Raw genomic sequence first — 27,533 nt, forward strand, 5'->3', positions numbered from 1 at the left:
CTTTCCTCGCGCTGTACCCTCTTGCTCTCTCGTCAGTTAAGCCACACTCTCATGCTTGCCACAGCCATAAACTCTCTTCCCAGCAAGTAGCACCATTCAAATGACTTACATATGTTAATGTTGTCCTCTCCAATTAAAATGTTAGTTGTTTGAGGGCCTGTCTTGCTTGATGCTTCACCCCCAAAGGGTCAGGCACAGTTATCCGAAGAATATTTATTGAGTCAATGAATAATTCCCCCGCCCCCACCCCCACGCGAAGAGCCCACTCATTGGAAAAGACCCTGATGCTGCGAATGATGGAAGGCAAAAGGAGAAGGGGAGGGCAGAGGATGAGCTGGCTGGATGGCATCACCGATTCAATGGACATGAATTTGAGCAAACTCCGGGGAGGCAGGCGGGAAGCCTGGCGTGCTGCAGTTCATGGGGTGGCAGAGTCGGACACAACTAAGCGACTGAGTAACAACCGCTCCCAAACTGCTCATAAAGTACCCCAAACTTTTAGGAGCCCCACCTGACACGGATTCTGGAGAATGCTCGCAAATAAAGGATGAGCGGCAACCGCAAAAGGAAGCGCACTTTTTCCCGCTTTTTGCCCTACAGGAGAAAGGATTCAAAAGCGCGCCTGCGCAGTTCGCTTCGCTACGGCCGCATCCTACTTCGGCCATGGGGTGGCGCTGCGCGCATGCTCCCTGATAGCGCGGTCCTCCTGACTGGCTTCGGGCCACTCTAGCCGCCCTTTTCGACTGCTCCGCCGGGAGGCGGGCGCGTCCGCGGGGGTCCCTCCAAGATGGCGGCGCAGAGGAGGAGCCTGCTGCAGAGTGTGAGGAACCCACTCGCTCTTCGGGCTGGGGGTTGGGAGCCCCGGGGGAACTGTCGGGTGCAGGCGCGGCTCCCCCTCCGCCTTTGGGCTGCCTCCCAGTCCCTAGCCGGGTGTGGCCGTCACCCTTCCCGTTTCCCGGGCCGGCCCACCCCCCTCATTCGTGACCGGGGGGCGCGTGCAGCCCCGCAAGGCCTGCGCGTGCGCGCTGCTGCCCAGGCCGTCGGGGGCTCGGATTCGCGGTCCAGCCGCCGCGAGCGTCAAGGGCGCGTGGAGGGTGGGAGCGTCCTGAACCCTGCAGGGATACTAGCGCGCGGCCGCCGAGAGAGCCCGAGCTGCGAGCCCACCCCGGGCCCTGGGCAGGCCGTTCGATAATCCTCATAGCAACACCAGCCCGTTGTGTGTGGCTTACTGTATTCCAGGCTTTGTGCCAGTCGCCTTACATTTGTTTGTAAGTTTAATTTTCATATCAGCCCCGTGAGGTAGATACTGTAATTCTTCCTGTTTTACAGATGAGGAAACTGAGGCACAGAGAGGTGGTCCTTTGCCCAAGGCCACACAGCTGGTAAGTGGCAGAGGCAGGATTAAAGTTAGGGATTCTGATTGCAGAACCTCTCTTAACCTCTAGGTTATACGGAAGGAATGGCTGGGTTCAGACCCTGGTTCTAATTCACTATTCCTCCACTGGCCTCAGTTTCCTTAGGTGTTAGGTAAGAGTAGGTGGTCTGTGTGTGGGGGAGGTGGGGACGTTGTCTTGAGATTCCACTCCTCTCAGTCTGGACCCTCCTGGGTTTGTCACTGGTGTCTTCCAGCCTCTGCATCCTTTTGACTCACGTTCACGTCCATGGTGCATGTTGGCACCATGGACCTATTCTGACTTGCCAGGGCGGGTTGGCAGTCACCTGGGTCCTCCTCAGACATGGCAGTCTGTTGTACTTGTCTGTGGACTTGACTGCCTCCTGTGGTGGAAAGTGAAGAGAGGGATTTATGATCTACAGTGAAGAGTGTCACCATTGCCTGCCTCCACTGGGTGGGCATTTAATACATTGTTTGTAAAATAATGAGTAAAGCATTTGAAGCCAGGTCCAGTGCTCAGCCTTCCCTGGTGGGGAATGCTCTCTTCCCCTCCACACCTTTGGCTACCCCTTTATTTTACTGCTGCCTGGCAGTTTGGCCTCATCTTTGAGTTGGTTAGGTAGGCCTAGCCTTCTGTTTTGTAGGAGGGCAGGGCCCCTGTGCAAATGTCCCCAATGTAGTAAACATTGAAGAAATACCGGCTGGATGGTGGCAAGTGCTGGAGTGGTAACTGTTGTAGGCTGACTTGGCTTGCCGAAGAGAGTGGCTACCAGCTTCCCTCCCTTCTCCGTGTCATGGAGCCCAAGTGTCTCGGGTTAGACAGAGGCGAGCTTTGCTAGCTCCAGAATGTGTTCCTGGGTGGTGCGCATTTTAAAAAGTTGGCTGGTTAGCTTGAAGCACATAGCGTGATGATGAAAGGCAAAGGAATGGTGGGCGTGCCCACATTAGGCCCCTCCCACCCGAATGTCGTTAGAGACGTCTTTGCTCACAGGGTGTCTCAGCACCCGTGCACGGGTGCTAGGCCTGGCCTGCCCTCCCCTGTCCTGAGTCTTGTTGAGAGGAGCTCACACAGCATCGTTCCGCAGGTGGCTGTAAGGGATGCTGATCTGTGTTACTGGACCTGGGGATACGAAGATAAATAGGGCGGATATCCACCCTAACTGCATTTGCAGCACTGCGTGGAGAAGCAGGCATCACAGAGACAGTGATGAAGGCACTCTCCCGTCAGTGTGAAGAGGGGCTGCTGATGGCCTGATTTGGCCAGGTCATTGGAGGCTTGCAGGAGGGGCTGTGCGGGGTGCTGATTAGCTGACAGATGGCTGAGCGCCTCATGGCATGTCCTCCTGAGGAGTTTCACCTTTGGTCCCCAGGTGGTGTAGTGCCTTGAAAGGTCTTTCGAAGAGAAGAGGAGCTTTTGAAGTAGCTTCAAAAGAACATGGGCCCTTCACAGCCTGATAAAACAGCTCACCAGTCCTGTATGGCCTTGGGCAAGTCACATAGCATCCCTGAACCTTGATTTTTCACTTAACTTCCCTGAACCTTGGTTTCCTCAACCAAGGGTACTCCCAGGAGTGTTGTTAGTATTAAATAAACATGTTACATGCCTGACCTGGTGTGGTTATGCTCCAGCCATGAACCTCCACCTTCAGTTCTGCTCTGAATGAAGGCTGCATTTCTTTTCCTCCAGTGTCACCGAGTACTCACTGTGTGGCAGGCACTGGGTAGGGGCAGGGGACTCTGCCCTCATGAAGCTTATGTTCTGGGAAGGGAGACAGGAAACAGTAAGTACAGACTGTATATGATATTACAGTTTCTGGGATATAACACAGGAAGTGATACGAGGAAGAATAGGCAGGATTCACAGACAGGATGTTGGAGGGCCTGTTGTAGAGAGTGGTCGGGGAAGATTGTTTGACATTTGATGAGATGCACGGGCCGTGTAGGAGGGAGTATTTCTGCATGAGGCAACAGGGATGCAAAGGCTCTCCTGTTCGAAGATCATCAGGAGGCCAGCATGGCTGCAGTGGAGTGGAGTGTGTTCGGGGAGTGGTAGATGCTTGACGTCTGAGGGAGCCTTGTGGATCCTCATGTGAGCTCTGGGTTCTGTGCTAAGTGCAATGTGACACTCTCAGGTTTGAGTCGAGGCATGAAGCGATCTGATTGGTGGCGGGAGCAGGAGCCTTCCATAGAGAGGCAGGCATTTGAGTGGCGAGAGCGGAAGCGTGGTGCGCAGTGCTCTTGGTCGTCCAGGTGTGAGATGACCGAGGCTTGGCCGGCGATGGCAGAGGGGTGGTGAGGAGTGCTGGGTTCTAACTGCATTTCGGGGAAGAGCTGATAGGATTTGCTGGCAGATCAGGCGTGGGTGTGGGACAGAGGAAGAAGAGTTGAGAAGGACTACAAGGTTTTCACTGGAACAACAGTGGTGCCATTTACTGAGGTGGGGGACCTTGGGGGCAGGGGGAATCACTAGTTTGAGTTTGCCTAAACTATTACTTGCTTAATTGTAAAAAAGTTCACTTGAAATCAGTTTTTTTCCTAAGCAGTTATATCTATGATATCCCAAGTCCTAGCCGTATTTCCCATCCCCTACAGTGTGTATGAAAATAAACAATACAGCCTTAAAGTGAAAACATCCTTTAGGTCATCACCTGTAGCCATCTCATCACCATCAAAATGTTGTCTAGCTGCTCTAGGGCACAGTAAACTCCACAATTATTAGTAGCCCCTTTAAGAGTGTATCAGGTCTATATCTCTGATGAAAACAGAGAATCTTTGATGGAAACCCTAGTGAAAGATGTGGGCACCAGGAATGGAGTTGCTCCCAGAGAAGCAGGGAAGGAAAAGGAGGTCATTCAGAAAGATGGAGACGGCATGAGGCGTCAGGGTGTTTTAGGCTTTTTGGAGAGAGAGAACTGTCCCCCCGCCTGCCCGGAGTCATCTTCCTGCGGGCTTTATTCTCCCTTTCTGAGCTTCTTTTTTGCCTCTAAGGAATCTGGGTGCTTTCGCCACAAAAACACTTGGCCTTTTCATATAATAATTTGATATTCAAGCTGTGGCCTGAACTTGGAATCATGCTTTTGTCCACTTCTGCTGCCCAGGAGTTTGAGATGAGTCTCCACAGGGAGTTTTATGGAGTATTTTATGTGACATGGTCACATATGTACACGAGGTGCTAATACATAAATACATGTGCACAAGGTGTAATGCCCTTAAAGGGTTAAATATAGTTGAATCACTAGAGAAATGTATACCAAAATATTAATTTTGGAAACGCCCTCACAGTCAAAATTAGGCTTTTTGAAAGAGATTCTTTCTTGTGAGAAATGAATTTGTAACCTATCAAAGAGCTGAGTGGGCCGTGCTCACAGTTGCACGTGTTTACTCGGTGCTGTGAGCCGTGAGATGCCCCCTTTCCAGCTTCTCACGACTCGTGTTCAGGCGCTCAAGTGCTGCTTGCTGCTGGTGCTTCGGGCCTGGCATTTGCAGGTGGGGGATAAAGCATGCCTCAGCGGGTGCTGGGTGGAGGGGTGGGTGGTTTGTGTGAATAGAAAATAAATGACCTTTCCGAAAACTGTTCAGAAATGTGGAGGAAGGAAGCAAGAGGGTAGGCAGTCTGGTGGGTTTTAATAGAATCAGCAGGGAACGCTTGGTGTGGATAATCCCCATGGAGGTGGAGAAAGCGGGGAGAATAGAACTGAAGCTTACTTAGCCACAGCGGGGTGAGAATGATTTTGGGGGCCACTGCTGAAATCAGGGGAGACCCAATACTCTCCCACTCCAACATGGGCAGCACCTCCTGGAATTCTCTGGAGGCTTGTTACTGAACATTTGAGCTGCCGTGGGGACTGCAGTCTAGGTACCTGAGAAATTGCCCAGATGTCATCGGGTCTAAGATATTGCTTGTAAGGACACATCATTATTTTATATGCTACTAAGAAAGAAAGCACACTCCTGATTAACTTGTAATACACCAACTGCCGAGATACTAAAAATGTTGAAAATACATGTCTTCGAATCAGTGAAATAAAGGAGCCAATTAACAGTACCAGGCTACAACCTGAGAGTTGCCCCAAAGCCAAAGAATTAATGGCCAGGGAGCAGGTGCCCAGTGTACCCGGTTGCTCAGGGAAAGGGCCCCGCCGCCTTGGGCAGGATTTTCCCAGAGCCTAGGACACGTTCATGAGGTGGTCAGTGTGTGCTGGTATAAAACTCATTGCTACTTATGAAAGTTATTTGTTCTTTAGTTCTCTTTCAAACTTTATGATGCTCTCAAGAGATAGACTAGTATGTACATAGGACCAAGCACCTTTCTGATTCTTGCTAATCTCCCTTTTTTCAACAGAGAGAACAGGGCTTCAGCCCACAGTGCAGTGGGCCAAGAGATCAGTTAGAATTTCCTAACCTTGTTTTGTTTTCCTTTTTATCACGGTCAAGATATGGCAGGCAATAATGTTATCCACTTATAATACTAACAAGTTCACATTAAAAATGAAACCATTTGAATAAAAAAAAAAGGGCAAATTAAAGAAGAAACATGAAGGACTTCCCTGGTGGTTTAGTAGCGAAGACTCCATGCTCCCAATGCAGGGGACCCAGGTTCTATCCCTGGTCAGAGAACTAGATCCCACATGCTGCAACTGAGTTCACGTGCTGCAGCTGAGACCTTGCACAGCCTAATAAGTTAATAATATTAAAAAGAAAAAACATGAAGTGGGTAATTTGTTGAAGATAGTGAGTAGATGGTTGAGGTTTGGGGAGCACGGGCCTCCAGCACCAGTTAGATTTGAGCAGGGCCTTTGGGGATGGGCAGGACTTAGAAAGACAGAAAGGGGAAGGCCCAGCCCTACCATAGATACTTTTTAATATGCTTTTTGGGTAATTCTTTTGAGTTTCTTTTTTTCTTTATTTAAATAGCAAACCAAGTTAAGTTGTCTAGAAACTCAATGTTTCAAGAGTGCCAGTGTGAAATAAGAGCTTTGCTCAGCATGGTTCATATGCATGAATAGTTTTCAAGTGCGTGCTTGTTTCTGGGACTGTACTTCTAAGGTCAGTAACCTCTTCATTTGAGGCTCCAAAAATACACATGGCTTTTCAAGTATCATAAACCTCCAGTGGAGGTGTTACTTCCCTTCTGTGTTTGCTGCAGACACCTCCTGTCAGAAGCGGGTTAGCGTTCCACGCTTTTTGTTCTGGTCACAGTTTTTTGGAAATCATTTGGAACACTCTGTAGCAGGCCTTATCTGTACAAGACAGCTGAGTGAGATTGTCCATCTGTCAAAGGGTGAGATTCAAAACTGTGTCAACAGGCTGGAAGGCTGAGATGAAAGCATTACAATATAATCCAACCGATAAAAATTTAGGTTTAAAAGCCCTCTACAGGAGTGTGGTTGCAGGGGACTGACTCGAGAACTTCAGAGAGAAAAGATTTTGCTATTCTAGACACTGGAATTTTCACGTGGAGGCTACATGCCCATCTTTTCTTTAGGTGTATGGAGGCTTTTGACTTTTTGTGTTGATTTTCTATCCTACCACCTTTATTTATTTCCTTTGAGTTGGTTTTATTATTTATTCTTTGGGATTTCCAAGTACTGTCATATCAAATTCAGATAGAGATAACTGTGTGTCTTTTCCAAGTCTTAAGCCCTCCTCCTTTTCTCTTGTCTAATTGCATGTGCTAATACCTCTAATTCATTGTTAAGTGATGGAGGTTGCAGTATCCTTGCCATGTTTCTGATCTGAACACAAATACCTCTTGTGTTTACGCAGTAAGACGCTGGTGTTAGGACTGACTGAAGTATACATAGAATGGCACATTAAGAAAATATCCATCGATTACAGTTTCCTTAAGTGTCTTTATGGACAAAGACTGCCTTTAAATAAAAATAGCCCTGGAGTACTTACCCACTGACCTAAACACTGATTGCCAGTTAATAAAATAATATATTTCCAAAATATCACTAGCTCATCATTATGAAAATCAAATATCAGAAAAAGCACTCGACATTGTTTAAGTATCCAGACACTAGGCATAAATACTCTAAAGAGTAAGGTGCTTCCTGAGTAGATTGACCACTGTCAGACACAGAGTCTCTGGGTTGGGGAGCTTGCTGTGCTCACGTCAGCCACACACGGCTGCAACCGCCAGTGCGGCGTCAGCCTGCTCCCGAGAGCGGCATCGTGTGCTCCCATCGTGAGGTGCTTTTTTTGTGTGTGTGTGAGGTGCTTTTACATGAACCGTTCCCCTGCCACGACACGCTGACGTGGCGAGTTCCCCAGTCATCCACCTGAATTTATTTCCTTCCTGTGAGAGAAACTAACGTACCAGTCTTTCTCATAGTGCATTTCTCAGTGCTGAGTGGGGCCATAAGTGCTTGGGTGATAATTTATTTTTTGCTGGAAAGTATGAATGTGTTGGGAAGATTCAAGTCCCTGGAAAACTGTGTCTGTGCCTCGTGGGAGTTAGGAAGCGGCAGGGGAAGCACGGCGGTTGCAGCATGGGTGGCAGGTTTCGCATCGTGGTGACACATTTGTATTGTTCATCTCATGTCAGAGGACGAGCTTAGTCCATCTTAATCTCAGTGCTAATCACAGGCAGGATTCTAGAACGTGTAAATGTCTTCTCCCATGCTTTAAAACAGTTAATGGCATTTCGGGGCACCAAATATTGGCTTCTTGGCCCATCTTTTCAAGAGGACGAATGACCGTCATGATTGAGGAGTTGCTTTTATGCCTCTGCTTATTCTTGTGCTTAACTTCATCCCAGGTGGAGGCAGGAGAGAGACCCTAGAAAAGGAGTTTCTTGTGAAAATTTACTTGCCAGGTTTCCTGAGACCTTTGTGAGGTTCTTGGGGATGAAGATATGTTGATCAGGTCTAAGATAATAGGGGATGATTGGCAACATATTTCTTTCTCTCTTTTTTTAAAATTAATTTACCTTTGGTTGTGCTGGGTCTTTGTTGCTGTGCTCTGGCTCGCTCTCGTTGCGGTGAGCTGGAGCTGCTCTTCATCACGGTGCACAGGGTTCTCGTCGTGGCTTCTTGTTGCAGGACACAGGCTTCGGTGGTTGCAGCACGTGGGCTCAGGAGTTGCGGCTCACAGGCTCTAGAGAGAACAGGCTCAGTAGTTGTGGGGCATGGGCTTAGGGCAACATCTCTTTCTGGAAAAATAACTCCTTGGCAATGAACTCCTTTTTGTGGCCTGAAAGGCCTTCCTCTGTCCCCACCTGGGCACACACGTGCATGCGTGCGTGTGAACACAGGAACAAGCTACTTGTCCTGCTACTCACTGCGGAGGCGATGCCAGCCTCATGCTCCCTTAAACCTGCTCATTTTATGTTCTGCCTCAGGGTCTTCGAGTGTACTGTTCCCTCTAACTGGAAGGCTCCTTGAAATGACCACTGCTCCATCATCATTCAGGTCTGTCTCAGAGGTCACCTCCCCAGGCAGGCCTCCTTTAACGTCCTTGTCTAGAAGAGGCCTGCCCATCCCCGTCTGTCCCCTTACCCTGAAGTGTTTTCTCCGTAGCGCATTGCCCTGTCTACAAGTGCCTTGTTTATTCATTGTATAACGTGTTTGAAGTCTTTCTCCCTAGCAAGGAAATTTCAAGTTAAGGACCCTTGGTTATTTTTTCTGCTGTGTCCACAGCAGCTGGGGTAATGTCAGCCTTTTGTAATGTTCAGTAAATATTTGTTGAATGAATATATGTATTAATCAAATATACTTTCATCATGTAATGTTGTATGGGGATTCCAGAGAGTCAAGCTTGCACTTACATTAAAATAGACATTTTTGTTGCTTTTAAATGAGACAGGTTAGGATTAGAGCAAGAAACAATTTTGTATTACCATAAAGGAGTTTTTTGTTTTGTTTTATTTCCCTGTAGCTCAACCTGTCAAGAGAGTTATTAGGTTGGTGAAAAAGTAATTGCGGTTTTGGATCATGAATTTTAAATCATTATAACTAGGCTGAAACACATTTATTAATCAAAATGTGCTGTGACTTAGTCCACTCAGTCACGCAGACTCTGCGACCCCATGGATTGTAGCCTTCTAGGCTCCTCTGTCCATAGGGATTCTCCAGGCAAGAGTACTGGAGAGGGTTGCCATGCCCTCCTCCAGGGGATCTTCCCCACCCAGGGATCAAACCCAGTCTCCCGCACTGCAGGCAGTCTCTTTACTGCCTGAGCCACAGGGGAGGCCCAGAATAGTCAGCACACTACAGCCCATTAAAGTCAGCACATCTTTGCCAATGAGAAATAAGTCTTTATTCCTGTAGCGTCAAAGTCCATACTTCGGGATTCGATGAACTCTTAGAAAGCATTTTCTGCCTCCTGCTGGTTGTGGAAGCATTTTTCATGCAAAAAGTTGTCAGGATGCTTGGTGGTAGTCCGTTGGTAAGAGGTCAGGTGAACATGGCAGATGAGGCAAAACTTCATAGCCCAATTCATTCAACTTTTGAAGTGTTGGTTGTATGACGTGTGGTCGGGCATTGTTGGGCAAGAATTGGGCCCTTTCTGTTGACCAGTGCCAGCTGCAAGCATTATAATTTTCAGTGCATCTCATCTGTTTGCTGAGCATACTTCTCTGATGCAATGTTTTCACCAGGATTCAGGAAGCTATGGTGGATCAGACAGGCAACAGAGCACTAAACAGTGACCATGACCTTTTTATTTTGGTACAGGTTTGTCTTTGGGTATAAGTTTGAAGAAGCTTTGGATCTTCTTCTCAGTCCAGACACTGAGCTGGTCATTGCCAGTTGTTCACATAAAATCCTTTTTGTTGCACATCACAATCCAAGTGAGAAATGGTTCATTGTTGCTTAGCATAAGAGAAGACGACACTTCAAAATGATGATTTTAAGGGTTTCCTTGGTGTCTCAGTGGTAAAGAATCCACCTACCAAGCAAAACAATGAGTTTTCTGACTGTGACCAGCTCATGAGGCACGCACTTATCGAGCTTTCTCACCTTTCCAATTTGCTTCAAATGCCGAATGACTGTAGAACGGTCGACAGTGAGTTCTTCAGTAACTTCTTGTGCACTTGTAAGAGGACCAGCTTTGATGATGGCTCTCCATCGGTCATTATCAACTTGCGATGGCCGGCCACCACGCTCCTCATCTTTAAGGCTCTCGTCTCCTTTGCAAAGCTTCTTGAGCCACCACTGCGCAGTGTATTCGTTAGTTCATTAGCAGTTCCTGGGCCAAATGCGTTGCTGATATTGCGAGTTGTCTCTGCTGCTTTATGACCCATTTTGAACTTGAATAAGAAAATCACTTGAATTTTCTTTGTGTCTAACATCATTTCCCTAGTCTAAAATAAATATAAAATAAACAGCAGTAATAAGTCATTAGCAAAAAAAAAATAAAGGGAGAAATGTGCATTAAAATGATGTATAACATAAGCACATTTATTTAAGGATATATGCCAGTATCAAACAGCAAAGTTCATCAACAGTGCAAAACCAGTTACTTTCGCACCAGTCTAATAAACATCCAGCAGCACCAGAGCTGAGCAGAAATTCAGCTCTTACTGCTGTTCTATTCCACTGACAGGTTTCAGTCATATTTTCTGTTGTCAGAGCATAGTTTTTTAGCCCTTGTGGTGAAATTGTGTGTATTTTTAAAAAATCCTGTAAAGAAAACACAAGGGCATTTAAAGATATACCGTGTTGATGAATTGCAAAATTCAACCTAGCAAAGGTATCACATCTCCTCAGATTGATCTGTAGATTTAAAACAATTCCAGTAAAAACTCCAGCAGAATTTTCTGGTAGATACAGACAAGCCGATTCTACAATTTATAGGGAAGGGTAAAGGAACTAGAATACCCAAAACAGTTCTGAAAAAGATTCAAGTTAGAGGTATCACATTAACCAATTTTATAATGTAGATTTTAAATATAGACTTAAGGTCATGGTAATCAAGATCATCGAGTTGGTCGAGGGATAGACACATAGATCAACAGAGTAGAACAGAGTCCAGATACAAGTATGGCCAGTTAATTTCTGACAAAGATGCAAAGATAATTCAGTGGCGAAAGAATAATCTTTTCAACAAATAGTATTGGAAAAAATGGACATCCATTTGCAAAAAAAAATGGACTGAAATCTCCTGCCTTATATAGAAATTAACTCAAAATGGATCACAGGTCTAAACATAACACGATAATACTTTCAGAAGAAAACAGAAGATCTCTTGACCTGGGACTGGGCAGAGAGGTCTTAGACATGACATCAAGAGTATGAACCATGAAAGAAAAAAATGATTAAATGGATTTCACTAAAGCTAAAAAGTTGCTTTTCAAAAGACACTAGTAAGTGAATGGAATAGCAGGCTACAGACTGGGGGGATATTTGCAAATCCCATATGCAAGGGATGACTTTTATCCAAGATATATAAAGAACTCGCAAAATTCAGCAGTTAAAACAACTCGGTTAAAACATGGGCATGAGACTGAAACAGATGCTTCAACGAGGAAATGTGGATGACGAAAAAGGCACATGAAAAGCTGTTCCACATCATTATTAGTCATTAGGAGATGCCAATTAAAGATGTGATGGGATGTAAGTACACACTTCTCAGAATGCCTAAATTAAAGAAAGAAAAAAAAGTACCGTGTAGTGGTGAGGATGTAGAGCACCTGGAGCTCCTGTGCATTACCTGTGGGATGCACATGGTACACCGCTTTGGAAAACAGTTTGACAGTTTCTTACAAAGTTAAACAGCAGTCTCACTCTTAGGTATTTACCCTAGCGATATGAAGAGTTATGTTCACACAGAAACCTGCCCATGAGTGTTTATAATAGCTCTCTTCATAATTGCCCAAAACTGGAAACAGCCCAGATGCCCTTCAGGGGACGAATGGATAAACTCTACCACATGCGTGTGATGGAATACTGCTCCACAATAAAAAGGCACCACCTGTGGATGCGGGCACCAACTTGGATGACACTCAGAGGCATAATGCTGAGCAGGAGAAGCCAGCGTCAAAAGGTCATACCCTTAAAGACCTGGAGTACAGTGGTGGTGGCCTGGGGCTGGTGGAGGGGGAGAATGGGGAGTTTTTGTTTGATGGGTTTAGAGTTTCAGTTTCACAAGATGGAAAGAGTTATGGGGATGGATAGTGGTGGTGCTGCACAACATTGGGGATTTATTTAATAGCAGTAAGAGGCGCACTTACAAACGGTTACAATGATAAAGCTTATCTTCTATGTGTTAACCGCAGTAAAAGAGGGGGAAAGTTATGTACCACGTGATTTCATTTATGGCATTCTTGAAAAGACTGCATAGTGATGGGGCACAGGTCAGTGGTTGCCAGGAGTTAGAGGAGGGTGTGGCTTCAAAGAGGCACCTGAGGGCACGTTTGGGGTTGCTGGGCTCTTCCTTGTCTCAGTTGTGGCTGTTCTGTGTCTCAGTTTGTTACACAAATCTCTACAAGTGTTAAAATTCATAGACCTACCCACCAGAAAGGCAGTGTTACTATAGGCTAATTTAAAAATAAAAACGAACTCCCACAGCCTGCTGAAGTTGCTCCATGGTGCAAAGCATACAACTAAAGTGCTGAAATACATGCAGCATAGAAGCAATTAAAATGGAAAAAAAGCCATAAAGTCCCTCCCTGTCATATGTAAATAAACAAAAGATGAAATGTGCCACAAAAGCTAAACCACAGGCGTTTTACATATCTGATTGCAAAAGCCAGCTGAAGTGGTTTTCACATCCTTTTTTGAAGACTGTGAGTGCTGACTTGAAAGAAGTTGTGCACAGTATTCGTGCTTGTTCAGTTTTCAGTAAAGCTTTCAATCCAAATTTTACTCTCCTTGAGCTGAACTTGGATTTTCCCAGCTGTTTTAGTTTGCTCTAGTTCAACACGGTGGGCACAGGAATGCCTCTGTGAACCAGGCACAGCTCCCAGGTAGGGGCCGGGTACAGGGGAGGCTTCCAGTGAGATGGCGTGGATCACACCTGTGCCTCGTGTCAGGGTCGTTTCCGGGGCTTAGAGAATGCAGGTGTTCAGAGTGTCCCCCAAGGAGATTGAGGAAATGCAGAGTCTGAGCTGGCTCCTGGACAGCTCTGTGCATGTTTTAAAGCTCCATCTTGGTTGTACTGAACAGCCTGCTTTGAGACCTATGGGGCAGAATGGGAGTTAGACACAGGCAGGGCTGGGGGGACCGGGTGTAGTAGAGATACGCAAGAGGGCTGGCAACCAAGCCTGGGGGAAGTCTTCCTGAAGGAAGGCTTTCTGGAGGTGCTGACTCCCTAGCCAGAGTCCCGAAGGACGTGGAGAATTATTAGACAAAGAGGCTGTTCCACACAGGAAGAAAGAGTGAAATGTGGACAGGGCACTCCAAGCATTTGGTACTAGTAGAGAAGCATGTGGGGGTGGGCGCAGATGGGACTGGGCACCAGGGTGAAGCAGGAACCAGGGGTGGAGACCCTAGTACCAGGAAGAGTGAGGCTGAGCTTTGTCAGTTTCTCAAGTGTCTGAATCAGTCCCCTGGGAAGAGCTACCTGTACTCAGCCAGACAGCCTGAGCCCCACCAGGATCAGACACTCTGTGGGAGGGGCCTGGAAATCTGCAGTTTGAACCAGCGCCCGAGGGACTGCAGTGTGAGGTGGGGACCACCAGGGAGGGGAGTTTTACGCCGGGAGTTTCCTTCACTTGTGTCTGTGTGTCTGACTCGTGCTCCGTCCGTAGAGCAGCACATTCCTGGAGACCACTGCTGAACCTTGCGTTTGGGGACTCCAGTCTTTTCCACGTGTCTTAGGGACTGTTGTGGATTAGACGGAAACCATGCAAACCCTTCTGCAGGTGTTTCTTCATACCCGCGTCGTTGTTTTCCAGGAGGAAGTGGAACCTTCTGGGTGGGGCTTTGGGCCTGCTAGGTTTTTGCTGGGGAAGAAAAGATGAGGTGGGGTCTGCCCTTGGCGAGAAGGTAATGCGTCTTGGTGTCCTGGTGTCCTTCCCAGGAGCAGCAGCCCAGCTGGACGGATGACCTGCCGCTCTGCCACCTCTCGGGGGTCGGCTCAGCTTCTAACCGCAGCTACTCCGCTGACGGCAAGGGCACCGAGAGCCATCCGCCAGAGGACAACTGGCTCAAGTTCCGGTGAGGTGCCGCCACTGCTCTGCTGGGCAGCAGAAGCAGGCTTGCAAGAAAAGCATTTGGCAGCTCTTTGGCGTGGGGCTTACCAAGTACAGTGTGGCCCACGGGAGGTGGCCTGCTCCGGGGGGCAGAGGGCATCCCAGAAGGTCATGGCCAGAGAGAAATGATGGTCAGAGTGGGGACCCAGATGCTCACTTGAAGCCACAGCCACTGTGTCTTTTGTCTCCCAGTTCCCTTCCTCCTCCCCTCACTCTGGAGCTGGAGTCACTCTTCTGTGAGTGACTGAGGTCTCAGGCCTCTCCTGCCCTGTCTCTCTGTCAGAAGTGAGAACAACTGCTTCCTGTACGGGGTCTTCAATGGCTACGATGGCAACCGGGTGACCAACTTCGTGGCCCAGCGGCTGTCGGCGGAGCTCCTGCTGGGCCAGCTCAACACTGAGCACACCGAGGCTGACGTGCGGCGGGTGCTGCTGCAGGTACCGGGCTCAGGCAGGCCGGCTGTGACTTCCAGGGTTGGCCCAGAGGAGATCCTCCTGGGGAAGGGCTTATGGGCGTCACCTTGGACCCAGGGCTGAGGTGGGAGTTGCTGAACCCTGGTAGAAGCAGGGTGTTTAGGGTGACCCCTTTCTTTCCATTCGGCTCAGATGCTCGGCCTCGGTGGCCCCTCACTCCTGGTTGGCTGGTGTCGTTTTCCATCCAGTTCTGCATTCCTGCTTGCTGAGGTTCTGGAGTTTCTCCTCCTGGCATCTCCTTTTGGAAGCAGGTCCCAAGGCATTAATTGTAGATGAGAATGGTGGATTCTGGTTCCTCGAGAACAGCTTTCCCAGCCATTTTCCTGCCTTGGCACCCAAAGGCCTGATCACTCGGGGGCAGTGCCGGGAACTGTCAGCTGCTGCCCCTGGGGAAGGTGGCGACATGGCCCGTGTCAAGGGGCCTTCAGGATGTGGCAGTGACATTAGCTGTCACTGACTTAGACTCACTCTGAGCCAGGGCTGGGTGCTCGAGGGAACGCTCTCAGTGACTCTCAGGCAGCACTTCCTCTGTGTCATAGATGAGGGGCTGAGACTGGCCGGCAGGGGCAGAGCTGACATGCACCCCCCGGTGGCCTGACTCCAAGCCTGTGCTCTCAGCCTCTCTGCCATCTCTTGCTTCTCTGGTTGCTCTGTGATGCCTCCTGGAAGGTACCAGCCCCACGGGGCCGTCTCTGTCAGCCCTTGCTCTGCGGGAGCAGTGGTGCCTGGCGGTCCCCTGTGTGAAGCCCCATCACGTGGTGACCTGCGGTTGCTATGACTTGTTGCTATTAATAAGGGGCGTTTCAGCCTCAGTTGACAGTGGTATTTGAACCTGCCTTCGCTTCCTTGTCCCCTGCGTCCAGGCTTTTGATGTGGTGGAAAGGAGCTTCCTGGAGTCCATTGATGACGCGCTGGCTGAGAAGGCGAGCCTCCAGTCTCAGCTGCCCGAGGTAATGTCCTCAGCCTGTGCCCCTGGAGAAGCAAGGCCCGTCTTTGCTTGGAGCAAGGACTCATCTGCTGTGTCCCTCCCAAGCCATCGACACAGCTGGGCCAGAGCAGCAGGCATTAGGGGGATAGTTCCTGATGGGATGTGGGTGGGTGATGGTTCTGTCCTCTAGGGACCTTGTTGGCCAGCTGTGAGCAGCTGTGCTCTGAGGCTCTGCTTAGGGTGGGCAGGGGTGTGAGAGAAGCCCCTGTGAGGTCGGTCCTTGGCCCGAATCAGTCCAGGCCTCGTCACCTGCCTGCTCATGTCATGCTTTAGGCTCCTTCAGGGCAGCCGGCACAAGTGAGGTTGTGCCTGGTTGTCCTGAAAGACACCTGCTCTGAGCTTCAGCCAGCTTCTGTCCCACACAGGCCTTAGATGCTCGCTCTTTAAGGGAGGGCAGGTGGGTGAGATGGTCTCCCAGGCCCTGGCCTGCTCTGAACCCCCCATGATGGCTTCTAGGGTGTCCCTCAGCACCAGCTGCCTCCTCAGTATCAGAAGATCCTCGAAAGACTCAAGGCCTTGGAGAAGGAGATCTCAGGAGGAGCCATGGCTGTCGTGGCAGTCCTTCTCAACAACAGGCTCTACGTGGCCAATGTCGGTGAGCCGCCTGCTTGTCCCAAGGCCGGGCAGTGGGAAAGAAGGTCACCTCAGGATCCAGGAGTCCTTTGAGCAGTCAGCCTGCTCCCCAGACACAGAAGACCTGCAGCGCAAGTGTCCTGAGGCCGCTGGGCGTTTCCTGTTACTCCACACGATATCTCGGTCCCAGCCCAGAGTGCTTGAAGGACCTGCTAGGAGGCGGGCGTCCTGGCTTTAGTCCCTACTCTGTCCCTAACTGGCTGTGGCTTGGGGAGTTGTGTCCCCTCTTTGCTCTACCGCAGTGGTTTCCTCTTCTGGGAGAGGCTGCCTGGCTGTGGAAAGACCCACGTGGCGTCCTGTGAAGGGGACCAAGAAGGGCTAGGTGCGGGCTGGAGGCAGGGCAGGGTCCCAGGGCTGATGGGGTTTGTAGGCAAAGAAGGGCCGTCTGGGAACCTGAGAAGCTGGTGCCCCCTGGGTGCAGGCTACTGCAGGGGCTCCGGAGAGATCCCACTGACACGGTGCCTCTTCTCTTCCTCCTTCCCTTAAGATTTCATTATGGGAAAAACTCAAAAGTGTAAACAAATAGAATAGCATTTAATGAACTTCCGTGTGCGCCTGCCCCAGCCCCAACATCTTCCCCCGGCCAGTTTCATTTCATCCACAGCCCTCTGTCCCTGCGTTGTTGGGAAGCAAACCCTGGGACTGTCGTGTTATCTGTAAATATTGCAGTGTGTCTCCTTAGAAAAAAGGTCTCTTATTAAGATCATAATCATCTTTGGTTGACACTGGAAAAGTTTAAACTAATTCCTTAATCTCCCCAGCTCTCCCCAGCTAGTGACTCGCTCCAGTGGTCTGAGCCTGTTTTCTTTGCTCTTTTGAGGGAGTTCCGTGTGTGAGATGCCTGCCTCTTCTCTCTTTTTTACAACGTGTCCTGTTCTTCACTGTGCTCTGTCTTAGCTCAGCTGCTCCAATTCTGCTGCAGGTACAAACCGTGCACTTCTATGCAAATCCACGGTGGACGGTCTGCAGGTGACGCAGCTGAACGTGGACCACACCACAGAGAATGAGGACGAGCTTTTCCGGCTCTCGCAGCTGGGTGAGTGAGGGGGCGGGGCAGGCCCAGGGCTCTGGGGGTGGGGCTCGAGCCCGGTGGCTCGTTCTGCACCTTCTGGTGGCCGTGTAGAGGGAGGCACAGCATGGACGGGCTGTGACTTTGGGCTTGGGACCAGCCTGCCTGGGGTTGAATCCCAGCTCAGCCACTTACTCACTGGTGGTTTGGGATCTTACTCAAGTTTTCTGTGCCTCAGTTTCCCCTTCTGTGCAACGAGGATAATAGTGACACTCAGGATGGTGTAAGGGTTGAAAGGGTTATCATGCGTGGATTGCTTCCAAATGTCCCTGGTGCTCACTGTTGCTGGTGGAGCCTGAGAAGCCAAAGAAGTCCTGGGACTCCAGCCGCCGCCACGGCCACCCCTGCCCTCCGCTGTGAGCTCAGGCCGCAGAGGGAGCCGGGTTGGCCGGTGCTGGATCTCGTCTCCCGTGGAGGGGGAACTCTGAGCCAGGCGTGTTCCCAGAGCAGCGGGGCTGGGCACACTGCGGGACCTGGGGTTAGCTGCCTTCCAAGGCTCCCTGCTGTGACCTCACTTCCTGTTCACTGGGTTCCCATTGCTTTGTTTTTGTGGACATGTCTGTGTCGTCCCCTTTCGGTTCTTTTTTTTTTTTTTTTAATTTTTTATTTATTGATTTTGGCGGTGCTGGGTCCTTGTTGCTGTGCACAGGCTGTCTCTAGCTGTGGTGAGCGGAGGCCGTCTCTGGCTGCGGCGTGCGGGCTTCTCACTGGCGGCTTCTCTTATGCCGCGTGGGCTCTGGGGCGTGCGGGCTCAGCAGTTGTGCACATGGGCTTAGGTGCTCTGAAGCACGTGCCATCTTCTCAGACCAGGGATTGAACCCTCGTCCCCTGCATTGGCAGGCGGATTCTTAGCCACTGGACCACCAGGGAAGCCGCTGGGCTCTTCTTTATGAACAAAGCCTGAGGGGTATGTTTCTCCCTCTGGTAGGTTTGGATGCAGGAAAGATCAAGCAAGTGGGGGTCATCTGTGGGCAGGAGAGCACCAGGCGCATTGGGGATTACAAGGTCAAGTACGGGTACACTGACGTCGACCTACTCAGGTAAGCGCCGGCCCAGCTGCCCCTCGTTTGTCTGAAAGACCAGAGGCCCAGGGGCAGATAACAGATTGTAGGCTCTGGGACAAGAGGTAGAGTTGAGGTAGTTCAGAGCCCAAGGAGATTCTTTCATCCTCCTAGAGAGGTTGGTGTGGGGCAGGCCCTGGACCCAGCAGGCCAGGCTGGCAGGGGGTCAATTAGGGAGCTGGGTCAAAGCCACAGGCAGCATCCGGTGCCACGGGGCCTGGCAGGCCAGAGTTGGCATGAGCCGCCTCCTGTGGACAGAAACGGACCGAAGGCTGTTGGTCAGCGCTCTCGTGGCTAAGGCCAAGGCGGGGGTGCCAGATGGGTTGTCCCCGCTGGGCGCCACCCAGTGCTCACAGCAGACGGGAGAGGGTAATAATTGTGAGCCTTCGTCTAAGCCGGTGCACGGTTCCTCACGTCCACGCTCTTATTCCGTCCTCACTCAGGCCCTGTGAGGTGGTTGCTGTTTCTGCCCCAAAGATATTTTCATGTGAGGAAACTGCCACACGCAGACAGTGGGTGGCCTGCTTGGTCTCAAGGCTAACAATGGGCTGAGTCGAGACTTGAACCCAGGGAGCCTGGATTCAGAGCTTGGGTTTAAGTAATCGAGCTTGGAACCTTTTGTCTCTAATTCATGGGGTTGTGTTTGCTTTATGGGAAGGTACATTGCATTTTAGAGCGATTCAAGAAATGCCCAGGATATGGAGTGAAAAGTGGATCTTCCTCCCACCCCAGGCTCAGACTCCTTCCTCAGAGGCTGCTAGTTTCTGTGCACATGAGCGTATACGTGTGTGTGTGTGTGTTTGGTGGGAGCAGGGAGGGGGCAGATTTCTTTTTCAAAACAGCCACAGATACTCGCATCCCGTGCCGTGTGGTGCACCTGACTGTACTCAGCACAGGCGTGTGCCTCTCTTTTCCTGCACACCTGCAGTCTCCACTGCCACATTCTTGGTAGCTGCTACTAGGGTTCCAGGGTGTAGCTGTCAGCACCCGCCTAACCTGCCCCTGCTGATGGACTTTTGGGGTGTTTCTAGACTCACTCTTTTAACCTGTTGCCAGGAACGTCCCCTCATCCTTGCCCTGCGTGCGTGTGTTGGAACTTCCTGACATTGCCCAGCTCTGATGGGCCATCAGTTCATGGTCCCTTTGCAGCTGGAGTGTATTTGGACTCTAGGTCAGCTCTGGGGAGATGTGGACTTCTTTATGGACAGGAGATGTGGAGTGGGGCCAGGATTGGGCCTTTGACCTTGGCTGTTCTGACCTCAGCTGCCCACTGACTTTCCTGGCCTGCTGAGCTTTATTTTAGCAGCTGTCCTCAGAAGACAGGTCTGTTTTCTTGGTTTTGCTCTTTCCTCTATTTCTTTTCCTCTTGTCAGAAGTATGTTTTATTTTACGTTCTGGGTGTAGATTCTTCTCACTAGGATAAATGTCCCAGGGCCCATTCCAAGCACAGCTTCCCCTCCACTCTCTTCCCACAGTGCTGCCAAGTCCAAGCCGATCATTGCAGAGCCTGAAATCCACGGTGCACAGCCCCTGGATGGGGTGACAGGCTTCCTGGTGCTGATGTCCGAGGGGCTGTACAAGGCCCTGGAGGCAGCCCACGGGCCTGGGCAGGCCAACCAGGTGAGCTGGGCATGGGCAAAGCATGGCTGACCAGCCTGCAGGGTGGCATGCTCCCTGGGGGCTGCAGTCAGCTCTCCCTCTCAGCTCCAAGGTAATCAGGGACCTAGAGTTCTGATTCTCAAATGGTTTTGCCAGACATTGCTGTGTTCAAAACTGGGAGAAGAAAAAGCCCAGAGTTCCACGCAAACCCATCCCACCCAAAAGCTTTGCTCTCCAGACCTGAAGCAGTGTCAGTCCCCAGGGCCCTGAGCGGAGCCTCAGGGAAGAGGGTGAGGAAAGTGGAGGCAGGCATGGCTCTGGAGACTGTCGGGAAGGGCCTGGCCCGCAGGGGTGCAGCCTGGTACACAGAGCGCCGGACAAGGACTCGTGTGGCCTGCCCAGGTCCCACTCCACCGCCTCTTCCACTTTCCTCTTTGAGCTGTAGGCGGTTTATAGTTTGTTCCTCGTTTCTGAGACGAGGATGCTGACCTCTTAACTGTGTGGGGCTGCGGTGAGGCCCGGGCGAGGTAGACAGAGGTCCTCAGCCCGTGGGAGGTGCTGCTTTCCACTCTGCCTCGGGGTGTGTGTGTCTCTGAAGTGGGACTCGAGGCAGTCACTTGAAGGATGACCTTGAAGGGAAGACCTCGGCTGGCGGGGCTGGGCAGGGAGGTTCAGGTGGTGCTCCTCCTGCCATCTGTGATTCTGTCCTAATGAGAAATAAGAAGGGTAAGTCTTAGGAGCCTGTCTCTTACCACCTGTGTTCTGGGCTTTTCACCTGTTTTATCTCATTCCTTCCAGTCGCCTGATGACGTAGTGGGGGCAGGGGCTCACTGCCATGTCAGATTAGGGAGTTTGGAGCTCAGAGTCCAGGGTCTTGTCTGAGGTGACACAGCTGGTCAGTAATGGAGCTGAGCCCATTTCTACCTCCTCCCCCGGACCATGCCCGGGTCGTTTCCTGTTACCTGCTTCTGCTCTCCTACCTCCAAGAGACTGTGCCCAGCAGTGTGATTTTTTTTTTTGTTTGTTTCTTTGGTCTTCACAATAAGATTATGTCGTGGCTTCTTCTGCCTTCTAGAATGCACTGAACAGTGGACTTTTCTGGGGTCAGAGCCCCGTCTTCATCCTGTAGCCTCAGTTTCTAACAAAAACGGCATATCATCTCCTACAGTAAGTTTGTTCCAGGAAAGAAAGCTTAATCATAATGACAGTTTGTTCTGGGCTTTCTAATAGTCTCCGAAGTGCCCTCACATCCATTTTATCCTCATTGTAATGCAGCGAGGTAAATGTTATTCACCCATTGTTTTGGTCTGAAAGCCAAAAATCAGAGAAATCACAAGGTCGTATCTTCTCTAATGAGAAAGTTCCAGGAGAGTTATCCTGAATAGCGTGAGAAGCTCAGGTCACAGGCTTGGTTGGTGACCCCTAAGTGTCCTGATTAGACTGTGAAGATGGTGCCGTTGGGGCCTGCAGTCGCTGGGACCGCTCATTCCTCACCGGGTTGGTGCTCCCCCCACCCCCAGGAGATCGCCGCCATGATCGACACGGAGTTCGCCAAGCAGACTTCGCTTGACGCGGTGGCCCAGGCGGTGGTGGACCGGGTGAAGCGGATCCACAGCGACACCTTTGCCAGTGGCGGGGAGCGTGCCAAGTTCTGTCCGAGGCACGAGGACATGACCCTGCTGGTGCGGAACTTTGGCTACCCGCTGGGCGAGATGAGCCAGTCCGCACCCTCCCCAGCCCCAGGTATGTATGCCACGTGCACAGGAAGGCATCCGGGGCCACTGTCCAGGGCTGGGCTCGGGCAGAGCCGCTGAGGCCTTGGGCCTCTCTGCCTTGGGTGGCGTGGAGTTGGGAGGCCTGTCTTTGAGCACTTCCAGGTCGGGTTCTGACTTGAAAGCTCTCTGAGCTGCGCTTACATTTCCCTTTTTGTCTGTGAAACCAGGACAGTACCTTCTGCCCTGGCCTCCCCCAAAAGACCTGAGCTGCGGGAAGCACTTTGCAGCGCCATGGGCCACATCTCTGGGACCATGGCACCCGCTGGCCCAGGGCCTGCTGTGCAGAGCAGGCACCTCACCTGCATATTTCCTTTCATCCTCATTAATGACATTTACAGAAAGGAAACCGAGGCCCTGGGAGGAAGGGACCTAGGCACAGTTGGCTGTGTCGGAGATGATTTGGTTTGATTTAATTCTGAATCGAGTTGCCCAGGAAGAGAGGCGATTGCACTTTTGCCCTCCCTCTCAGTGCTGTGTAGTGTCAAGACCATCAGTTCCTGAGGCTGCGTTTCCTTTCCTTTTTTCAAACAAGCAAGCCCCAGCACTCAGGCATCCACAGAGGGATTCGTTCTCCTGCAGACAGCGGGGTTACTGCAGTTCTAGGTTGTTATTGCAACCATATTTTTGTTGGGCCAACCTCAACCAGGAGCATTCTTAGCCCTCGGGTTAAAGCATCGTGGGAAGCCATGCAGTAACCCTTTCATTGAGGCAGCGCAGCCCTGGTTTTTTCTCCTGCCTGAGCACCAGCGATGCTTTGCTGCTGAGAGCAGGCCCCTGCCTGGCCAGAACCTTGTCTCTGCCAGATACTCCTTCACCGTCCCAAGGGGCAGAGGGCCAAGCTCGGGGCACGGAGCCGGGCCCCCGCCTATCTTCTCAGCCCCCAGCGCAGTCCTGTTCCTGCCACCCCAGGATTCCCCACCAGCCGCATCCTGTGGCCCACCACTCTCTTCCTCTCACAGCCTCTGGAGGACGCGTGTACCCCGTGTCTGTGCCTTACTCGAGCGCCCAGAGCACCAGCAAGACCAGCGTGACCCTGTCCCTCGTCATGCCCTCCCAGGGCCAGCTGGTCAACGGGGCCCACAGCGCTTCCACCCTGGACGAGGCCACTCCCACCCTCACCAAGTAAGCGCCCATCCCCACCCCCATCCGCTTTCAGGCAGGCCTGCTTCCCGAGGACAGCCCTCGGTCCCTGGATGGAGTGACCACAGGCCGCATCCTGTAGGGTCTTGTTCCTCTCGAACTCCCCAACTCCACATCCCTGGGGAGGCCTGCGTAGATCTGGTTCCAGGAGCTCCTCGAAGCCGGGCAGAGAGGGGTGGGGACAGGCAGTTCATGCCGACAGCCTGCTGTTCACTTCTTCCTGCAGGTGCCGCGGGTCAGTTTTCATTTAATAGGAATGTTCTCCTCTTGTTCTTTGCTCCCAGCTCGGAGTGTGTGGTTTGGGAGGTCACCCCATGGCACCTGTGCTTGGGGGGCATTGTTTGGCCTGTGCTGGCCCGTGGGAGCTGGTGCGCTCTGACTGAAAGTGTCCAGTGTTAGCTTTGAAGTGAGGCCTCTAGTTTCAGGCTTGGAGAGGGGTGGCCGCAGCTGGGGGTCTGGATCCTGGGGGTGTGGCGGCAGGCCGCACCGCAGACCTGCCTGACAGGTCTGGTGTCCACCCCACCCCCTCCATTCTGGGGAGTGTGTCCCGCCCCCCAGCCAGCTGCCACAGCAGGGGGTGGGATCAGGTTTCCACATTCCAGCCCCTGCAGAGAATAATAGAGATGCCACACCCGGCCCACTCAGGAGCTGGCCAGTTGGAAGGGCCACCAGGAAGGTTTCCCTCTGCCTTGCAGGGGCTTATTTCCAGCTCCCTGCCCGCCTCCCCCCCACCCACCCCCCCACCCCCCTCCACCCCCCGACCCCGCCACTGCCGCTGTGGGCTCAAGGGGCCTGCTAGGCCACTGAGTAATGGGCATCTCCCCACCCCTGCAGCGGAGCCACCAGCTGTGTCCACAAAGGCCGGGAGTGGTAGCGGTTGTCCCAGACCAGGCAGGGAGACTAGCCGCTCTGTGCCTCTGGCTCCCCAGGGCCCCACACAGCCTCTTTCCTCCACCCTGCACTGGAGCTTAGTTGGGCGCCCGGGCCTGGCCCAGTGCTGAGTGCTAGGCAGTGCGGGGCGTTTGGAGGACAGTGGGCTGGCAGGTAATTCCCAGACGTTACAGGCTCTGAGGGTGGGTGCCTGGGGGGGCCTGTCCTGACCCAGCAGTGAGAGGAACGAGGAGGAGTGAGGAGGTTTTCTGGGAGAAGAATGCTGGCCTCCCTGTGGTCAGTGGGTTCTGGAGTGGGGTGGATTCAGAGGCTGGAATGGATGGCGTCCAGCTCAGCACAGCTCGGAGGGCGACGTGTTCTATGTCCCGCACAGTAGCCACTAGCCACCCTTGATTATTGAGCGCTGAAGTGAGTGGTCCGTTTTACTTAATTCCAGGTAATTTAAATAGCCACTTGTAGCTAGAAGTTCACAAATGCCTTTCACTTTTCACCTGCCCCAAAGAACACCTGACCAGGCTGGCTCTCGTGATGGCCTTTGTCAGAGAGGCCTGTGCCCAGAGGGATTGGCCAAGGCAGGCGCCGTGTGTCCCCAGGCCGGAAGCCAAGGCCTGTGACTGACTTGCCCCTGTCGTGCCCACAGCCAGAGCCCAACCCTGACCCTGCAGTCCACCAACACGCACACCCAGAGCAGCAGCTCCAGCTCGGACGGGGGCCTCTTCCGCTCCCGGCCCGCCCACTCCCTCCCGCCTGGCGAGGATGGCCGCGTGGAGCCCTACGTGGACTTTGCCGAGTTCTACCGCCTCTGGAGCGTGGACCATGGCGAGCAGAGTGTGGTGACGGCGCCGTAGCCCGGCTGCAGAGTGCCTCCCGACAGGACGGGGCTTGGGAATGGGGCCCACCTCCGGGCAGGATGGGCCTTTTCCTGCCGTTTGCCTGTGCCGTGGGGGCCAGCAGGGGCCCCGTCGTTCTCTTACCCCACAGCCTTCAGTGCTGTGGAGAATGTTCTCCGAGTGTGCCAACACAGGCTGGGCCCCTTGTTACGGCGCCGGCACAGGGGGCTGCCTCAGCCAGGACCACTGTGTTTCTCCAAATGCGGGTCACGAGTGCGGCAGCCACGAGCACACCAAGTGGGGCCTTGCATGCCGCAGGCCCGCAGCTGCTGCTTTCCCGAGCCCATCCTTTCCCACCTGCCCTGGAAGAGCCTGTGGCCACTGCTGGCACCCCCACTTCACCCCGGCGGTGGTTCCCGCCTTTCTTCTCCGGCCTCCAGAGGGGAACTCCAGTTGGCATCTGCACCTTTGAGGCCTATACCTGTCCCTGGGCCTGCCTGGGTTCAGGCGGACTGGGATGACTGCAGAGGGGTGGTCAGGTGGGAAGGACCTGGAAGGAGCTGGTCTAACAGGAGCAGTGGTCCTGGAACCCCCCAGAGCCGGGCGGAGGAGAGGTGAGGACGTGTCCGGCCTGAGCGGGACAGCGGCTGCTCTTCTCCGGGAGCCGGTGTGGCTCTTTCCGTCCCAGACCCAGGGAGCCCCAGGTTGGGGAGCCGCTAAGATTGCGATCTTTACCACTGACTGTGAGTCTCTGCTGTTTTCAGGGTAACACACAGGTCTTCTGTCAGGCCACAGGGCTCATCAGAAACAGAGAACAGTGGGAAATGGTTCCGAAAGGGAAGAGGTCTTGGAGACAAGCTGCTCTGGGTGGTCCAGAGCTTTGGAGACACGTACTGTTTCTACAGACTCTTAGGGCAGGATCAGGCCAGCCCAGGCCCTGAGTCAGATCATTTCATGCGTGTGATCTGCCTTCAGCGGGGAGGGGTGCCACCAGGGCTCTCAGCTAGAATTGCCCTTCGTGTTTTCAGAGGAGGAAGCAGGCCCAGGTCACACAGTTAGGGGTGGCGTGTAGGCTTAGTCGCTCACTTGTGTCTAACTCTGGAGACCCCATGGACTGTAGCCCTCCAGGATCCTCTGTCCTTGGGATTTCCCAGGCAAGTGCACTTGCTATGCCCTCCTCCAAGGGATCTTCCCAACCCCATGGATCAAACCCGGTGTCTCTTGCATCTCCTGTATTGACATGCAGATTCTTTACATTTGTGCCACCTGGGAAGCCCAGTTAGTGGTGGAGCAGAATTCACATCTTTCTGTCTCTGAGGTCCCCTGGATTCTTACCGCCCCCTCCCCAGCTCCCAGCCCCCTGCCCACGACTCCCCAGACAGCTCACCAGGGATTGGCCACAGTGTGTGGCCTCAAGTGTGCTTGGAGTGTGAAAAGTCTGAGGCCAGTTCCAAGGTCCTCTGTTGGCTCTGTGGTCCTGGAGTGTGTTTCCCTGTGGTGGGGCAGGGCCCAGTACCGTGCCGGTTTCCATGGGGAGCGGATCTCAGCAGGGAGCCCTTAGCCTGCCCCGACTGCGAGGCCATCTCTGTTGTGCAGGTGAGCAGATTTCAGATCAGTCACAGAGGCTTGGGAACAAAGGGAATTCTCTTCCAAGAGTGTCTGTGATGCTGTTTGGTCTCTAGAAATAGAATCACTTTTTTATTGCAGTAAAGAAATAATAAAGGGTGGTATCATACGCTGTGGTGTTAAGAGTCTCACTCATATCTCGTGTAACTCTCAGTGGCCCTGGGAGGTAGCTGCTGTTGCCTGCCCTGCTCAGCACCTGGAAGCACCAGCTCCCCAGCCTGGGGGTGGCAGAGCCGGCATGTGGACCCGGCCTCCTGACTGGACCAGAGCTGCCGTCTCCCAGCCCCAGGGAGAGCGCTGTGCTGTCCAGGGCCCCCCAGGTCCTTGCACATCTGGAGAGGCCGACAGGTCTGTCCTGCTGCGGGCCAGGTCCTCTGGCCCATGGATGGTGGCAGGGCTGTTGTGTGGCTCCCAGTCTTCCTGGTGGCGGGCCCGGTTCTCAGCACGAGTGTGGTGTGGCTGTCAGGGCTACAGGCCTCCAGGACACAGGCCTCCTATCCTCACTGGTTAATATACGTTGAGAGGGTTGCTCAGCTTCGTTTCAGTTTTGTCTGCGTGGAAGCTATTCTATGAATACTGGTCCACGAAGAGCCTCTTCCTGCTTTACGGGACTTAGACCTCGTCCCTCTAACACTGTGAAGTCATGTGTGATGAAGACTCTGCCTGGTCATTGCATGTAGCAGGTGCTGCTGCTGCCGCTGCTGCTGAGTCGCTTCAGTCGTGTCCGACTCTGTGCGACCCCATAGATGGCTGCCCACCAGGCTCCCCCGTCCCTGGGATTCTCCAGGCAAGAGCACTGGAGTGGGTTGCCATTTCCCTCTCCAGTGCATGCAAGTGAAAAGTGAAAGTGAAGTCGCTCAGTCGTGTCCGACTCTTCTCGATCCCATGGACTGCAGCCCACCAGGCTCCTCCGTCCA

General features: G+C 52.3%; 1 protein-coding gene across 2 annotated transcripts; it reads left to right on the top strand.

The window, feature by feature from the left end:
* Nucleotides 1-717: 717 nt before the first annotated feature.
* On the top strand, nucleotides 718-26,725 carry TAB1 (TGF-beta activated kinase 1 (MAP3K7) binding protein 1). Of its 2 annotated transcripts, none has more exons than XM_061418569.1 (11): nucleotides 718-820; nucleotides 14,360-14,496; nucleotides 14,815-14,968; nucleotides 15,868-15,954; nucleotides 16,449-16,587; nucleotides 17,548-17,661; nucleotides 18,623-18,734; nucleotides 20,231-20,375; nucleotides 21,875-22,097; nucleotides 23,089-23,251; nucleotides 24,801-26,725. In XM_061418569.1, exons 1-11 carry the CDS (start codon nucleotides 788-790, stop codon nucleotides 25,006-25,008), a joined length of 1,515 nt encoding a protein of 504 aa, XP_061274553.1. In that variant the 5' UTR covers nucleotides 718-787; the 3' UTR covers nucleotides 25,009-26,725. The 2 variants fall into 2 exon arrangements, with proteins under 2 accessions (XP_061274553.1, XP_061274552.1); XM_061418568.1 differs by lacking the exon at nucleotides 718-820 and adding an exon at nucleotides 3,042-3,174.
* Nucleotides 26,726-27,533: the final 808 nt, after the last annotated feature.

The sequence above is a fragment of the Bos javanicus genome, chromosome 5 (genome assembly GCF_032452875.1).
Source record: "Bos javanicus breed banteng chromosome 5, ARS-OSU_banteng_1.0, whole genome shotgun sequence".
In the NCBI taxonomy this organism is placed as follows: domain Eukaryota; kingdom Metazoa; phylum Chordata; class Mammalia; order Artiodactyla; family Bovidae; genus Bos; species Bos javanicus.

Excerpts from the sequence above, each read along its gene's own strand:
- TAB1 (XM_061418568.1), top strand. The coding sequence starts at position 3,139 with ATGAAGCTTATGTTCTGGGAAGGGAGACAGGAAACA. Across the intron at positions 14,497-14,814 it reads GACAACTGGCTCAAGTTCCG|AAGTGAGAACAACTGCTTCC; the intron begins GTGAGGTGCCGC and ends TCTCTCTGTCAG. Across the intron at positions 22,098-23,088 it reads CGCACCCTCCCCAGCCCCAG|CCTCTGGAGGACGCGTGTAC; the intron begins GTATGTATGCCA and ends TTCCTCTCACAG.